Source organism: Electrophorus electricus, chromosome 2 (genome assembly GCF_041902795.1).
Source record: "Electrophorus electricus isolate QZ-2024a chromosome 2, ASM4190279v1, whole genome shotgun sequence".
Lineage (NCBI taxonomy): Eukaryota > Metazoa > Chordata > Actinopteri > Gymnotiformes > Gymnotidae > Electrophorus > Electrophorus electricus.
This window is the reverse complement of record NC_137498.1, coordinates 39,499,235-39,516,734: the sequence shown is the minus strand read 5'-3', so window position 1 is coordinate 39,516,734 and position 17,500 is coordinate 39,499,235. Positions and strand designations below refer to the sequence as shown.

The following is a 17,500-nucleotide window of genomic DNA, read 5'->3' as shown; positions in this document are numbered from 1 at the left end:
AGTGGTTTATATGAAATATTGACATGGTGCCTTTCAAGGAACATCTGCTGGAGAAAGGCTTCATAGTCTACACACCAATATCTTCATACACTTCCATTTCCTTTTAGGTTTTCTGTACAAAAGAAAATATTTGACATTTTTTTGACATATAGTCATATTGTTGAGGTTCAAAGACTATTTTCATGCTGTTAGTCAGCCTGGCTGTTGAGATGGATGTAGCCTTGCAAACCTTATGTGTCTCTGTGTTTAAAAAAAAACCCCAAAAAACTGTTCTACTTTACCTCAAACAATTCAGTGTGAATACAACCCAGTGGTACACTTTTACTAGCATTAATGCAGCAATTATAGCAACAAGGCCAAATTAGTAAATTATCCACATGCACATCAGACATTTCATTAAAAATGAAGGCTAGCAAAGATCTTCTGTAATTAGTTAGTTAGATTTCATGATGCAATGAATGCAGTGAATTTGGTCCCACACTCCTAGTTTTGCAGTGTGCTGCTATGAGGATGTGCAAGGTGCAGGTAAACAGAAAGATAATCTGTTTAGTCTGAATTAACATAATGCCATGCATGAAATGTTTGTATCTTCACACTAATATTATTGAAATAAATAAATACAATCCCAAAATATCCACTTTATAGCATAAATATTATATTGTCTTAGTAATCCAAATTAAACTGTTTTTTTTTTCTTTCAGAAATCAATAGTTGGAGTTCTTGATCTAGTGTGTGTAACTGAACTTGTGATTTATACATTGTTTATATTTCAAGTGTCTGTCTGTCATTCTTAAGGTGGAGCTATGAAGAAGAAACAGTCAAGGAAACGCATCATCATTCAACTGCCAGCCAATGGGGGCCAGGATTGCCCAGAAGTACGCTACCAGGAGAAGGAGTGTGAGGCACCTTCTGTTTGCCCTGGCTACCGGTGAGCACAGCACAGAACCACAAATACACATGCAATATATAACAAGTTTGTATAATATTGTGTGTTCACACAGGCATGGTAAAGCAACTCTGAGAAGTTGTTTAAGTAAATGAAGCATGCCTTCTATCTGTGCTGAAGGTGGAAGACCCATAAGTGGAGACGGTGTCAGCTGGTGCCGTGGTCTATTCGGAAAGATAGCCCTGGCGCTCAGGAAACATGTGGACCAGGGTTACAGGCTAGAGGTACTGACAACACAACACCGCCAATCTGGAGTTTAATCTACTCTACATCAGGGGAAGCCAAATCCAGTATTGAGATCTACTTCAAGTGTGGTCTGACATTAGTCATAAATGTCTCTAATAAACAGATGCTACTGGAAGACTTGATTAACTGGAGCAGGTGTGGTAGATTATGGTTGGAGCTAATCTCTACAGGGTGGTAGAGCTCTCCATCTTAAATTCTTCCTGAAAGATTGTTTAGGGGTTCTTTGCAACCTTGGCAGTAAGAAGAAATTTTCAGTGTAGTGGGTTTTATCACAGTAAATCTATATGCAACTAATATGGTTTAAAGGAAGGTAGGAACCTGCTAAAAGATGGTGGATGACAACTCATCTGATTAGGCTGGATTCAGACTGCAGGAAAACATCCATGGTCATTAAAAAAAAAAAATTAGAAACAGTTTGGGGATTGTCGTGTGTACTTGTATGTTTAGATGGTACGGTATGTGTAAAACAGCCTCATTTTACATGTGGAAGTGTGTGGGATTGGTCTCCTTCCACTTCTGAGAGTGTCTGAAGAGCAAGGGAGAGTAAGCATCAAAGCACCAGCACGGGTTCATTTGCAGGCAACATTAATGTCAGTGTAAATGATACTGGATCTAAAAGAGGCTGGTGAAGTTCTCTGAAGCACCACAAAGCTCAGCCCCAGGCTCAGGCTCTCGCTGATAAACAGACATAAAGATTCAAAGCTGAACCCAGTCGCCATATGCCAGCTCAGTGGGACCACTGAGTACTTAGGAAAGGTGACAACACAGCAGGTCTGCATTATAAAACTGAATGGAATAGTTAAAATGACAGTGGAGTTCATAATGGGCGAGACTTCTTTTATGGCTCTTTATCATATTGAAGGAAATAAGAACTGAGCATTCTGGAAGTCCCACAGAGTTCAGAGAGTGTGGGAGACACAACATAGAGCACATGATGGCAAAATGTTTATATAACTAATTTACAAAAGTACTAAATGTAAAGAACTTGTTAGAAGTGATGAAGAAGGAAACTAGGTCACAGGGAAAGACAAGGTAAAGCTAAAGAGGTTGTCTGCACATAGTTCTTAGACTTCTAGTAGCAGCCTGAGGAAAACAGGCATGAGTTACATCAGATCAGATCACTAGATGGGCGTCTTTTAATGGCTTTCTCTGTATTAAGCCTCATTACCTGTAACCATATCCTACTAAATGCAGACGCGGCTGGAGAAGCAATCCGATCCAGGGCCTTTTACCTTCTCTCACCCATACAGGACCTGTTCATCTACACCAGTCAATAAACATTACTCTGCTCTAATGTTAATACATCAGTTTGCCATTATTCTTATTCAGTATTTGGGGATGTGCATGCAAGATTGTTTCTCCCTGTACCAGTGTGAAGCTAAAGAACAGCAGAACTTGGCTTCTAGGTTTGTTCTATTAGTCTGGCCTTAAGTCTGCTGTCTCTTTCTGTGTTAACTGACATTCTTCCTCTCTCTCTGACTCTTCCTCTCTTTCCTGCACACTCCCTCCATCTCTGAAGCGGTGTCCTGTCGGAAGCAGGATGGTGGGCAGGTGGACATTGGGGTGTGTCTGAAGCTGGCTGGTCCAATGCCCCTGCTCTCTCAGGCCTGTCAGCACCCATGTCAGGATGACTGCCAGTTGACCAGCTGGTCCAGGTTCTCGTCCTGTGCGTCTGACTGTGTGGGGGTGCGCACACGTAGACGTTTACTTGTGGGTGAGTAGCACAGGTCTCATACAAGACCCCCATCCCCACACACACAATCCCACACACACAACCCTACACACACGAGCCCATCCAAAAGGCCTTGTAATCAAATCATATTTGATCATTTATTTGATCCTGCATGAAAAATGAAAATCCTGCATAGTCTTAACTAAACTGGTTACCCTATATGATTGACCATTGTCTAAAAGCAGTCTAAACATTTGTACAAACTGTGATTTACTGTCTATTTCAAATGCTTACTGATTAGCTAAGAGGAGGTCATTGTAATTGTAAATTTCCTCTAGTAATAAATCTGTTTTAAAACATATTCTCATTAAATCAAGCATCTTTGCAGTATAAATACCCAGAACTGGTCCTGTGTCCTTCTGGTTTAAGGTGGACAAATCTACTCATGACCACTGGATCTGTGAAAGTGTTTATATATATATAATGTGTGTGTGTGTGTGTGTGTGTGTGTGTGTGTGTGTGTGTGTGTGTTTATTTTATCTTGGAAGGTAAGAGTAAGAAAAGAGATCACTGTAAAAATACTCAGGTGTACCCACTCAGCGAAACCCAATACTGCCCCTGCAATAAGTACAATGCCCAGCCTGTGGGGAACTGGTCTGACTGCATCTTGCCAGAGGGCGGCCGAGTAGAGGGACTCCTGGGTATGAAGGTGCAGGGCGATATCAAGGAATGTGGCCAGGGCTATCGGTACCAGGCCATGGTGTGCTACGACCAGGACAACCGACTGGTGGAGACCTCCCGCTGCAACAGTCACGGTGTGACATGAAAGCTAAGCTCACTGGACTCCAGCCCACACAAACACAGACCTGCACAAAGACTGGGCATAATTAGCAAAAATGCATGTGATTATAAAAATTAACAGTTCTAACACAGTTCAATTGTCACACAGACGTTCATTGAAACTGCAGTGCTTCTGAGCTTCTTTTTCTTTCATGCAATAATTTAGCAAATAAAAATGTTGTTAGTGTGTTATTGTATTGTCCGGGATCAGCTTCTGCATTGGGTGCCTCTCAGCAAGAAAGGAAAGCAGTTTCCTCATTGTGAGTGCTGAGCATCCAGTGATGGGAAATTCAATAGAAGCGAATCAATGTGGAAAGTGAGAACCCTGGTGCATCATTCACAGGCTAAATCTGTCAAGGCACCTCCAAACAAGGCAGATTAGCATTTTACTATATTCAGCACAGAACACAGGGAAGGAGTCAGGAGAATGATTGAACAATCTTTTGGGTTTTGAGGGGAGGATGCAATTTCTGGGCAATGTTGAGGATTCTCTCTTTATGAGTCATAGTTGAGATTGAATTCTCATCTGGGTGGTGTAATCTCAGCATGAAGCACAGAGGGACTCAGAGTTGCAGCATTTTGAGCTATGAGCAGTGCTCATAGCTCTCTCTATCTCTCACTTCATCGCCTTGTCTATCCAATCATCCCAGTCTGAGGCTACCGTGCAAAGTGTGGCTACCATTTTGGGAGCCTGGCAGACCCATTTGCATTAGGTGCTTTGTATGGCACCAGTCCAGTTTGTAGGGCTTTTAGATGTATGAGATTTAAAAAAAAAACAACAACAACAACAAAACTTTAAGCAAAGAGTAAACTGTACTTACTGACTTCTGAATCATGTACAACCTACATATCAAATCCAGTAGTAGTAGTAGTAGTAGTAGTAGTAGGTGTTGTAGCTTTTGTTTCCATAAAAGAAACTTACTGTAGTATTTGTAGAGCTTATAATGCCTTGTAATTTAAAATAATATTCTTCAAAGAGCAGAATGCCGAACTCAGCAAAGACAAGAAAGTCTTGGGTGGGTAAATATCATTCAAATATCAATTATCACTTTATTCAATTATATGACTGAAGAAAGGTGCATACAGGGATCTAACTAATTCAGTCCATATACTGACTTTACTTTTAAACCATTACCATGGTCATGGTAATGGCACCATGGTAATGGTTTAAACATGGTACTGGTAAACAAAAGCTACAACACTACTACTACTACTGATGAGCAAATGTCATAACATTGTATAAACGATATTTTTTAAGAAATAGTTAAAATATATTGTCCCTTAGTTTAGGGGTTTTGAAGCACCATAACTACAGACACTATATAACACTCAATTGTTTGTCTTTGTAGGGTATATTGAAGAAGCCTGTATCATTCCCTGCCCATCTGACTGCAAACTCAGTGAGTGGTCAAACTGGTCGCGATGTAGCAAATCATGTGGGAGTGGAGTCAAAGTGCGCTCAAAGTGGCTTAGAGAAAAGCCCTACAACAGTGGAAGACCGTGCCCTAAACTCGACCACGTTAATCAGGTGAGTCAGGTGGCATTGATCTCGTCCAGGAATACTCACCACCTGTGGACAAGCACAGGTCTTGCTCTATTTTAATGTTTGGTTGAATTACCAGGATATCATGAATATTTTATTAAAGGACCAAACCGAATACTAGCCACTCTAGTATGTATGTATGATGTTTATTTAATTGTGGAGAAAATTAGGACCCTATCTCACAGTCAAAATCCTTTATAGAATAGGAGATGAATGAAGACACCATGCCAGGTCTAGTCACTGAGGTTTTGGCCCAATGCCCCATGTGTTAAGCTGCTTCTTTTTTCTGTTCTTTCTTCTTCTTCTTACCATGTGGCTCATACAACAGGCTCAGGTGAGTAATAAACATTTTTCAAAAGTAGTGACCTATTTTGGTGATTTTATTCAGACTCTTTATAATTACATAATCTAATACATAGGATGCTGAGGTGCTGTGTGATATCTTGGCAGGTGTATGAGGTGGTTCCCTGCCAGAGTGACTGTGGTCAGTACATTTGGGTGGCTGAGCCTTGGAGTGTCTGGAAAGTCAGCAATGTGGACTTGAAGGAAAACTGTGGTGAGGGTGTGCAGACCAGGAAAGTTAGGTACGATTTACATAGGTGCTGCCGGTATGAAAATAACTCTTTTAGGTTGCATATACAGTTATGTATATGTTCAAATTCTTTGGAACTTTGGAAAGGAATATCCAAAGTAGGAGATTGTCGTTTTTTTGCAGATGTATGCAAAATACAATTGACGGGCCTTCAGACCCAGTTGAAGACTATCTGTGTGACCCAGAGGAGATGCCTCTTGGAGCCAGAGAGAGCAAGCTTCCCTGCCCAGAGGATTGTGTCCTCTCTGACTGGAGTCCCTGGAGCCAGTGCCCACTGGTAAGAAAAAGATGGGGCCCAAGTTCTCATTAATAAGAAATTTTTTTTGCAACTTTCCTTAACCATAATGGCCCAGAGTTTGGATATGGTCTTTTCTTTTCTACCATCACTGAGAGTTAATATTTGCATCTCAGTTCCAGGTTCCTATTCCACACAGCTTTGTGTATAATGTGAAAGTGGGTCGGTCCTTCTTCAAAGCGCCGTAGATCACAGAGCTCTTTCAACCCTAAAACCTGTGTCTGACACCTCTAATGCATACTGACGGGGATGTGGGAGGCCCTGCTTACACTCCCCACCCTTCTACACACACCCTTTTCCTCTGCTATCCTGTTAAGAAGACTGCGTGGCACAGAATGTCCTCCAGAGCTTGGAATCACAGCAGTTTAAAGTCCTGCCATTCAGAGTTAGCAGCTGTAGAATAGGAGGGATAGGTGAATAGATGGGTGGGGGTTGGGGTTGGGTGTGGGTGGGGGTGGGGCTGGTAAGAGGCAGATTTCTGCTTGGATGGTAAGCTTGCTCTGTTCTAAATAGCTTGCTGTGGTTAGAGTGGGGAAAGTTTATGTATGTCTTTGTGTGTGTGTGTGTGGAGGGGGGAGGGGTATTCTGTTGCTCAAATGCAATTCCCAGGCAGTCTGCCACAGAGCAGTAAAGGAAGTTAATTACCATGGATACAGAAAGTGTCCCTGCGGAAGAAACCACAGAGAGAATCAGAGCCTCTAAATGGATGCTTTGACATCAGAATTTCTCCTCCTAGAAAAGGTTTGGCTGTGCTCAAAACAATAAGATATTTATTTCAGGGCAAATTCATTCTGCGGGAAATGTTCGGGAAGTGTTGAGCATCGGCTTTTCTCTCTCCTCTGATGTTTATTGAAATTAGATTCACTGAGAGGTCTCTGTTCACTTACAGCCTTGCAGTACAAATAACACCCGAGAGAGGACTGCCAGTCGTATACGTCAGCCTGGGGAATCAAAGCAATGTCCTTCCACAACAGAGCAAGAGTCCTGCACCCTCAACACCAACTGCTTTCACTACTCGTATAATATCACAGGTAATTGACAGTGTTTGGCAGTGAATATGATGAGACTCCTTTGTCCAGTGTTGTTTTACTAAATCCAAAAAATCCTATTTAGTAAAGCTGACTGCTCTACATAGTTCTAAAACATATTTTGGCTGCTTAAAATATAAATCTTGACATTGAATTTGTGTAAGCGAGTATCTGTGTTTAATGGTTATTACTTTCCAGACTGGAGCACATGCCAGTTGAGTGAGCGAGCTGTATGTGGTAGCGGCATCAAGACCCGCATGCTGGACTGCGTGCGCAGTGACGGCAAGTCGGTGGATCTCAGGTTCTGTGAGGAGGTACGTTACAGTATCAGCTATTGTTTTGGCTGTTCAAGCTCCGCCCATCCATTTAAGTGACTATATTCTTTATAGTTTCAGCTTAATCTCGAAAGGAAGTGGCAGATGAATGCTTCCTGTGTGGTTGAGTGTCCTGTCAATTGCCAGTTGTCAGACTGGTCGTCCTGGTCCGAGTGCTCCCATACCTGTGGGTTGGCAGGTAAAACAACACTGCCAAGTTTCACAATACACACAGAGGACAAAGCTTCCTCAGACCAAACAGACTTCACAAGCCTAGTCAGAACCAGCTGAGCAGATAATGTTAACTGCCTGCCCCAGGTAATATCCCAGGGATATTCAGTTTTGTGGTGCAAAATGTGGTGTTGGTTAATGTGATCACATTCTCAATTAGACATTTTTCAGGGAGCTGTTCAGGGCACTTAGCTTTCTTTTAGAATAACATCAGCAGAGTAACAACTGAAACAAGAGATTTTATGGCATTGAGGGTGATTATGTCATGCCTGAAAGCAGTGTTGGAGAGGACGATAATAATGTCCTTGTGTGTAATTCCATTGGCTCAGATGATTGTTTGGGGGTCCATTATGTCTGTTAGCTGTAGTGCCTGAGGATCCACTCCATCACAGGAGTCAGGAGAGCCAGTAGCAGGCTGTATCTAAAGCAAATATCACTGGCATAGGACACCTGCGCTGCTCTGAACTGCTGTGGCCTCTAATCTGGCCCCAAGTGCTCAGAGGAGATTTTCATAAACCTAGTGAAGCAGGTGAACCTCAGCTCTTAACAGGACAAATCCTCAGTACCTCCATCTCCGTGATGGGAGCCCTATTTGCACAAAGATGATAATAGCCAGTATTAGAGATGAAAGCAGGAGAGCACATGCTTCACTTGTTTCATTATTGAAATACAAATAAGAGAGCCAGGCAAAATGGGTCCAACTGGGGAGCAGAAATAATCAAAACAAACTCTTTTGTTAGTATTCGTAGGCCAAGGGCTGCGCGGTGACAGCTGGTGCTGGTTTTCCTACCTAGAATCCCACTCACCACCTGCAGTTCACCCCCCAGCTGCCCATACCACATGCAGGGAGAGAGAGACAGACAGCCAGACAGACAGAGAGAGAGATAGAGATAGCGACAGCTATGACCATGGGTGAGAAATCAAAGCAGAGTGCTTAGCATGACCTTCAATCACAGCAGCAAAGCTCCATTGGCTCCATTGTTGCAGTACAAACCAAAACCAGAAAACTGGTCTAGTAAGCTGAGCGGGTAGGTGGAATGACTAGGGAGGTTGGTGAAGGCTTCTGCACAGAGATGGGCTTGTGACAGCAGCCCTTGGAGAAGATAAATTGGCAGCTAGGAAGACTAACTTGAAGCCATGGCGTTGTGCAGGGGGGAACCCTTGTCTTCAACATTTAGGAGTGTTGCCTTCACCTTGCAGGGTTACAAGTCCCATTAGAAAAAAATGCAGAAGATAATAGTTCCGAAGATAATAGCTTCAGCAGCCCAGCGTCTTTTATTCAGTGTGGCATATTTAATGAGATACCATAAACAAGGGAGATGCAAGGCAGGAGATGCAAGTGGAGCAGTTAGTGACCTTTGCATGCATACAATAGGGTAAAGATATATGGATTCTGTGTCCATGTGATGATTGGAAGAGCTTGCTATTTAGTGGTTAGATCTAGAGGCCAGTGGTGTGTCCCATGAGCTCAGTGGGATGTGGAGAACTGTGGAAAGTGTCACAGCTCAGTTTCCTAAATCATGATAGATCCCATAATCAAGGCTAGTCATCAAAAATATCCTGTTCTCTGTCAGTAAATGATTTACGTTTGTTGAAGATTACACTGATTTTGCAGCCCATACAATCATATTGTTTAGTATGTGGGAAATTGTTCAGTTGAGTTAAGTATGTGCTTGGGAGAGCTTTTGCATATTCCCTTCAGGCAAACTAATCGGTACATCATAATTACAAGTGTGCCACTCTTAAAAAGAAGTATACATCTGGCTTAAGAGACAGGTATCCAGCCTTTTTATTACCTTCCACAGTTAAATTGAAAAACAACATATATAAATATTCAAAGTAATTCCAGATGCTGGATACAAACTCAAAAATGACTGCTGATTACATTATTTGCAGTAGAGTGGAATGACGAGCACAATATTACCCACAGACAGATGTTTCTGGTCCTGTTCCACTTTGGGATTTGGTATCAGGTTATAATATGTGATAACGAGTGTAATATGAGACACTCCACTTACAGTAAAAAAGGCTTTTCTTTTCAAGGACTCTCAAGGGGTCTTGCTGGAGGGTGAAAATAACACTTAATAGGAGAACTAAAGCTTACATTTTTTTCAGATATTTTAATGCTGCTTAGACAACTGATAAATATCTGTTTCTTTGAAAGAACTTAAATGTATTTTTAAAAATTTTTTTTTCTGTAAGGAAATGTATGAGTGCATTATCTATGTCTTGGGTGACAAATTATACCGTGTTCCTATAAAACAAAAATAAATAAATTGTGTTTGTGAATTGGTGCTGAAGCCTGTTCCGTGGTGCTCTCCACTCTGCTTTCTTCTGTTCTGCTGTAGGGAAGTTGTGGAGACGGAGGAGTGTGGTGCAGGCATCTCAGGGTGATGGCCGTCCCTGCCCCTCGCAGCTGGAGCAGTGGAAGCCGTGTCCGGTCAGGCCCTGCTACAGCTGGAGATATGGCGCCTGGTCGCCATGCCAGGCTGAGGTCTGGCCACACTGCCGCTCACTTGCCAGCATCGCCATGTTAATGCCTTGTTTTCATGTGCTTCTTCCAATGTTTATTGTCCAGCATGCTTTCAGTTCTTTGGTCTGGAGCCATCTTCACACTTACTCAGTTCCCATATCACTCTGTTTTTCTTTCTTTTTTTCCTATTGGCATTTCTACTGTCCTTCTCCTACTGCTGTGTGTTTAGATTGCAAGGCCCATCGGGGGGTTTAATTAAAGACAAGGCTGAAGACACCACCTCCTCTGCCACCCCTTTATTTCTCTCTCACTTTCTCCCACCTCTTACTGTCTTGCCCCTTTATTGTCTGCCCACTCTCAATGATACCACACCTCCCTGTCATGGGGCAGGCTCTGAGTTGCTGAGTGAGGGAATGGTTACTCTTTCCTTTCTTTGTTCTACCCTGCTTGACTATAAACCTTACTTTCTGACAGGGAGGCTCCTGGCTTACTGCACATCCTCTGTTCTGTCTAAAGTTTTAAGGGATGTTGAGCAGATGTGGGGGAGAAATGTACATGATTGACAGATTGACTCACATTTCAGACAATGAGCTGTTCTACAGCACACTACAATTTTTGGAGAACTGGATATTTGTGCCCTATATAAATGCTCTGATTATTAAGATGCATGGTTGCCCTCCATCATATCAAAACAAAGAGAGAACATGCACTGTTGGCTTTAAAAAGATGCTGTAATCCTATAGGGAAAACCTGGACATTTGGAGTATAGGTTGTGCGCTGTGGTCATGGTGGGGTGGTATGTGCAGGGCGCTCGGTGCGGTGAGGGCGTGCGGTTCAGGAACGTATCCTGCTTCGTGTCAAACGGCTCAGGGAGGAACAAGGGCAACCTGGTAGATGAGGAGCTGTGTGGAGACCTGGAGCAGGCTGTGGACGGAGACAAACAGATCATACTGGAGGAGTTGTGCACGGTGCCCTGCCCGGGTAAGGCCATGCCCACTTATGTTCACAAGTTGCTGATAACACTGATGATTCACATAAATGGAGCATATTTTAAAGCTGTATTGATTTTATGTATGCAGTTTCAAATAACCACACTTGTTTTAGAACTTGTCCATGCAAATAAGAACAAATAATTATTTCCTGTTCTTGGTTAAGTTTACGAAGTTAACCATAGACCTTTAAAAGAGATTTTAGAAGAGATTCACAGTCTTTCCTAGGACTGCTCTGCCCAGTTTTTTTTCCGTCTTTTGCTTTGAACTCCCTCTCCGTTTTAAGTGTGCACTTTGTAAGTGAATTTGCCTTATATAGGGTGTTATGGCAGTGAAGCAGAATTCTGCCAGACACACTTCTACCCCCATTTAGCCTTCAGAGCTGTGTTTTGTTCTGGGCATTACAGCTTGATAGGGTTTCAAGAAACACTCTGTAAAACATATTTTGACACTCTGTCTGGTGAACAGTGTTTTATGATGGTACAGATGTTAAATATTCTATTTGTATGCATTTTGAAAAATGTTCAGGAGGTTATCTGGATTAATTTTAGTGGAACTTCCCCATTCTCAGTCTGGACACATTTGTGAAATTCATGACCATTAAAAAGAGATTTAACTCTCTAATATACATCTCTTCTCTCTCTCTCTCTCTCTCTCTCTCTCTATCTATCTCTCTCTCTCTCTCTCTCTCTCTCTCTCTCTCTGACCGTGTTTGTGTGGTCTCTGTATAATAATAATGTGGGAATTTACAGAAACCTTTGTTTCTCAGAAAATGTTGGCATGTATTTGGCATGTGTGAATGGTGGACTTCAGCCTGTGTTTTGACATGCTGTTATTGCTGAAGTGAAGGGTTTAGATGTGATTGCAATAGCAAATCACTAATAATTCACCAGCATTCATGCTTGTGAGTGGAAAAAAGACAGCCACCCCCTCAATCCCCCAAAAAGAAAAAAAAAAGCAGTGAATATTTATGACTCTTCCTGGATCTGGGCTGTGTGAACATATTCTTTTTGGAGTCTGTACATCTATTCTGCTCTCCACCACAAGCAGTGAATGTCTGGTTTCTTGCCCATTGAGCCATGAGCATAGACATAAACATGTACATGTCACTGAGCAAGACCCTGTCGACCATATTCCACCAAATATGAAATTCGGCCATGCTCACTGTTTGAAAACTTACAACAGTGCTTGTGTATGGGTTCGGTGAAGCTAGAGATGTCCCCTGGCACACAAGCAAAGCCACAGTCACAATGCATACTTTAAGATGTCCTCCTATATTCTGTGCCATCTAATGTGCATGTTTTTTTTAATACACACCACTGGGATTAGCACTCTGGTAAGGGCTGCTTTACGATTAATTAAGAATCTGAGATATTCACCATTCTGAGTGGCCAATATTGTAGGACAATCTGAATCTCTTTTATTCTTATAACTTTATACACAGTGCAAAAATATAGCTGACTGCAGACGAAATGTATTAGTGCGCATATAATACAATATGACATTTGATTCACATTTCAGGAAAAGAACATAAACTTTAGAATTTTCATTAATATGAGCATTACCACATTAAATTAATTGGTACATTCAGAGATGTCACATTTTCCTTCATATTTGATTACTGCTGTATGCAGCTGTATGGAGAACGAATGCCGACTGCTCTGATGTTACTGATGTAGGAATGTTCATTAAAGGTGTCATTTTGATTTGTGTGGCAGGGGAGTGCTATTTGACGGAGTGGACGGCGTGGAGCGCTTGCCTGCTCAGCTGTGTGGGTGGGGAGGATCTGGGCTTTGGCTCAGTGCAGGTACGATCTCGAGCTGTACGTGCCCAAGAAGCCGAGAACCTCCACCAGTGTCCGCAGCAGGAGTGGGAGGTCCGGCCATGCACAGGTGGAGTAACAAACCAGCATTCGTCTTCCTAAACTCTTATAAAAACAGCACAGTTTCAAATCCTCCTCCCCTTGACAATATGATAAGATTATTTGTTTGTTATCTTTTCCCATCTGCTCTCCTTCCTCTTACAGAGGGCCAGTGTTATGAGTATAAATGGATGACTGGTCCGTGGAGAGGCTCCTCCCGTCTGGTGTGGTGTCAGCGCTCGGATGGGTTAAATGTCACAGGTACGCCTGGTCCCTCCACTCACACAGTCAGCTCACACCCAGGGCTGCTTTTCACAATGATATTTTGGTCATGTATTTGCACTGATACAGAACCTTTGACCACAACAGTCAGGGTGGGTTTTCTCCATTCCTTTCTTTGTGAGAGGGGAAGCATACTGATTAAATATAATCTGGCCTGCTGGATTTTACCAGGCAATTTGAAATCCAGCCACACGATGTACTCTGTATATCAATGGAGAGTGTGGTGTAGGAGACAGAGGCGAGATAAGTTGACATTCTGAGCCGTCAGCAGCTGTCAGGAGGAGGGCATTGCTGTATGATTATTCTTCCTGGGCCTCTATATAAGCTCTGTTGCAATGAGCTTTTATTCCATGACAATCTCACACTCACATTTTAATCCTGTTCCCTATCATACTACTTGTGTGTGTGTTGGTGGGCGGTAGTCTATTTTTGTGCTTCCCATACTTTGAAAGAATTTATTAGAAATGTACTAAAAAACACAATTTATGATGATCTTCATGCTTCAGGTTTGGCATAGGAATAAACAATTTTTATAGCCAAATTTATGCCCAGCATAAAGTTTTAGTCATCTATTTTCACTGTGCTGAGCCATCCAAATTCAGCCTATTCCAGATGGCATGCAATAAGCCTAGACCCTCTGATCGACACATCACAGCAACAGAGCATCCCACACCCTCCACATTTTCTTGTGAACAACACAGACTCTGTCTCATAAATATTCACGTGTTGTTCTGAGGTGTGAAGCTTCATGAATATTCATAAAATCAAAAAAGCTTGTGATAGGTAAACCTTATTTTTTTGCCTGCAGTTTGAAGTTTCAAAAGCTTATACACCCCTCAATAGACATAACTTATTTCCAATGCCTTGTGGGTTCAACAGAACAACACTTTATTCTAGCAAGTGTAGAGACAAGCATTTTCTCAGGATATTCCTGTCATGGACATGCCCAACCTCCAGTGTTGCCTATTGTAGCAGCATTCATGGCAGCAGCAGGAGAGAGGCTGCTTTAGGGCTGGGGCACTGGGTGAGGTTCTGTTTCACTGCTCTCATTGCACACTGTATTGATTTATCCCAGCACACAGAAAATAAAGGCTCATGCAGAAAGCCCCACTTTGCCCAGTGGCTGTCCATTTCAGCACATTCACACGCTCATTGGATTCTCCCTGAGGCCATGGTTTAGAAAAAGAGAGACAGAAGGAGAAAGAAGGAGAAATGGAGGAGAGAAGAGGAGAGGGAGAGTGAGGGAGGAGTGTGCTCTTGTTATTTCTCTCCTTCCTTGTGATGTGATTCGTGTGCGTCCCACAGAGAGATTCATTTTTAATTGTGCACTGCAGTACCAAGGCTCAGTAGTGGCTATTCACATGGGAGCATGCAGGCGTGCATATTCCCCATTTATTCTGCCTGGGTATCTCCTCACATATTCAGGCAGACTGCCAAATGATGAATAAATGGTAATATGTGTGCCTAGAGGTCTGGGAAACTTTTTCTAACAGTTAATATGAGGCAGTACTTCAGTATTTGTGCTAATTTCAAAACAACAAACATAAGAAGAAGGGGGGAACAGTAGCAATGAGAGAGAGGTAGAAGACACTTTATGATGCTTCTAGCAAAACAAACTGTCTAAAAATTAAAAGAAACTAATCTGTGACATGTATAATGCAAGAAAGCCTGAAGTGTGACAACATGCCCTACAGGTGGATGCCTGGTGACAAGTGAACCCGTAGCAGATAGGTCATGTGATCCATCCTGTGACAAACCCCACTCTTACTGTACCGAGGTTAGTGTGTGTGTGTGTGTGTGTGTGTGTGTGTGTGTTGGGGGGGGGGGGTGTCGTGTTGTGTGCACCTGCTGGCCTGTGTGTGCTACTTTATCACAGGCAAAGTGTCAACAGGGCTCAGGGGGTAATTGTCCTACAGCTGGGTCTGCTACACTAAGAGAGAGAGAGAAAGAGCAAGAGAGAGAGCCAGAGCTCTACTGAGACTGGGAAAATGAATGAGCTTCTAAATCTTTGAAAATCAAACAAATATGGTGCACTACATCTAGGAACTATTATTATATATTGCCAATATATTGGTAGAAAAGAACAATAACCCAGATAATATATTACTGTTTAGCTCCACACAAGTTGCACATGAAATTTTACAATTACTGACATTTCTACAAACTTTACATCATACAACAATGTCACAGGAAAATCATGAAGACAGAACTTTAATATCTACAAATAAAAAAAAAAACAAAGCCAAACAAGTGACTGTGTCTGTGTGTGCAATGTGTTTTTATTTTTGTGCATTTTAAATTCCTAAATATTTGTGCATGTACTATGTATAAGTTACATGTTCTAGGAGTGTAGATAGGTATGAAGATAGCTTTCTATGTAAGAAATGAACATTCATGGATCCCGCAGTGCTTGCCTTGGATGTATTTCAATCATGCATTGCAGTGCAGCTGTGCATATACCAGGTAAGCAGCTCTGGATCAGTGAGTTAACACCTGCTGTGGCGGTTTGGCCCTGCTCCCCTCGGCTGCTGCAGAGGCTGGAACAGGCCGGATCAGTTGTGCGCTCTGACAGGGCTGAGTGTTGGCATAGGCAGTGATTATCCTCCTGAGACTGCAGGGGTAAACTGAAGACCCCCTGGTAAATGCAGGCAAAGTGAGGAGAATGCACATCAGAATTAAGTGGGCTGTGGAAGGCCTCTCTGCATTTGTCACTCACATGCACATACACATATATAGACACACACACACACACACACACACACACACACACACACACACACACACACACACACACACATGCTCCTTAACACAAAAGTACAAGGGCATGCAGAGGGAAAATACATGCAAACAGAGAACAGCCTGCATGCACAGAGCCATGTGTATGCTACACGAGCATGTCCTCTAAACTGCTACCTTTACTAAAGCATCTCTCTGTCCTGCTGTACTTTTACAAACCAACATGGCCCAGCAGGATCACCCTTACTGCTTCTTAGACATGCTACCAGCTGATGAGAGAAGCCTCACAGACTATAGTGATGTGCTAGAAAAAAAAAGAAGACATCTATGGAAGCACCTGTTTATTGGGTTACTTTATACTTGAAAAGAAATAGACATTGGAGACAAAGAATATAAATAAATGTATGCAGCAGCCAGAAGAAGCCAAGGAAATCCCAAACTGCATATAGTGAGAAGAAATGTTAGGAATGCCAGCCTTTGTTTCTTCTGGTTGCCAAGTCTTTGTGGCTCTGTGGTCACTGGAGCATTGCTGCCCCCTGCAGGCCGGTATGTGCGGGTGCGAGGAGGGCTACACTGAGGTGATGACATCAAATGGGGTCCTGGACCAGTGTACAGTCATTCCAGTGCTGGAGATCCCCACTGCAGGGGACAGCAAGGCTGACGTAAAGACCATCAGGGCCATCAGCCCCACCCAGCCCAATGCCAGCCTGCCAGGCCGTTCCAGCCGAACCTGGTTCCTACAGCCCTTCGGACCAGGTAGGCCTTAACAGTGTGCTTGTTCTTCTTCTTACATAGATTCTCACAGTAGCAATAAATAGATAATACCATGTGCATTGCCAGTTACTGCTAGCTATTATTTTTGATGTATGTATTATATTAATAGTATTATTATTATTAGATGTAGTAGTAGCAGCAATGCTAATATTTTTAAAGTATCAACAATAAGGTGTTCAACTTGTTCTTGTGTTTAGAAAGCTATGAAAACATGCAAGATGAGTTTTAGCAGGTAGAATGTGGTGGAGGTGCTCATGACGCTCTGCTCACAAAGCCCTGAATACATAGCCCTGGTCACATAGCCCTTCTTAAATAGTCCTGCTCACATAGTCTTGCTCACGTAGCCAAGATTACAAAGCCCTGCTCACGTTGCCCTGATTATATAGCCCTGCTTATGCAGCCCTGATTACATAGCCCTCCTCACATAGCCTTGCTCATGTAACCTTGTTCACATAGACCTGATCACCTAGCCCTGCCTGCAACAGGCAGCTAAAAATGAGCAGAGTGAGTGAAGCAGCTGGTGTTCACTGGCTTCTGTTCCTGTGTGCAGATGGCAAACTGAAGACCTGGGTGTACGGTGTGGCAGCTGGGGCGTTTGTGCTTCTGGTGTTCATCTTCTCCATGACTTACTTAGCCTGGTAAGAGCAGTTATCATCAGCAACAAGCTCATTTGCATTT

The 17,500-nt window shown here is 42.7% G+C and overlaps 1 protein-coding gene across 1 annotated transcript in view; it reads left to right on the top strand.

Moving 5' to 3' along the window:
• thsd7aa (thrombospondin, type I, domain containing 7Aa) overlaps positions 1-17,500 on the top strand; it is a 76,752-nt gene that overhangs the window by 55,619 nt on the left and 3,633 nt on the right. Inside the window, exons 10-26 of the mRNA XM_081703094.1 lie at positions 796-928; positions 1,067-1,170; positions 2,712-2,906; positions 3,413-3,679; positions 5,054-5,241; positions 5,698-5,831; positions 5,963-6,116; positions 7,024-7,165; positions 7,361-7,476; positions 7,558-7,675; positions 10,056-10,201; positions 10,987-11,161; positions 12,888-13,061; positions 13,196-13,291; positions 15,007-15,089; positions 16,591-16,804; positions 17,373-17,460. Coding sequence (XP_081559220.1) covers positions 796-928; positions 1,067-1,170; positions 2,712-2,906; positions 3,413-3,679; positions 5,054-5,241; positions 5,698-5,831; positions 5,963-6,116; positions 7,024-7,165; positions 7,361-7,476; positions 7,558-7,675; positions 10,056-10,201; positions 10,987-11,161; positions 12,888-13,061; positions 13,196-13,291; positions 15,007-15,089; positions 16,591-16,804; positions 17,373-17,460 — 2,527 coding nt within the window. The remainder of the gene's footprint in view (positions 1-795; positions 929-1,066; positions 1,171-2,711; positions 2,907-3,412; positions 3,680-5,053; positions 5,242-5,697; positions 5,832-5,962; positions 6,117-7,023; positions 7,166-7,360; positions 7,477-7,557; positions 7,676-10,055; positions 10,202-10,986; positions 11,162-12,887; positions 13,062-13,195; positions 13,292-15,006; positions 15,090-16,590; positions 16,805-17,372; positions 17,461-17,500) is intronic.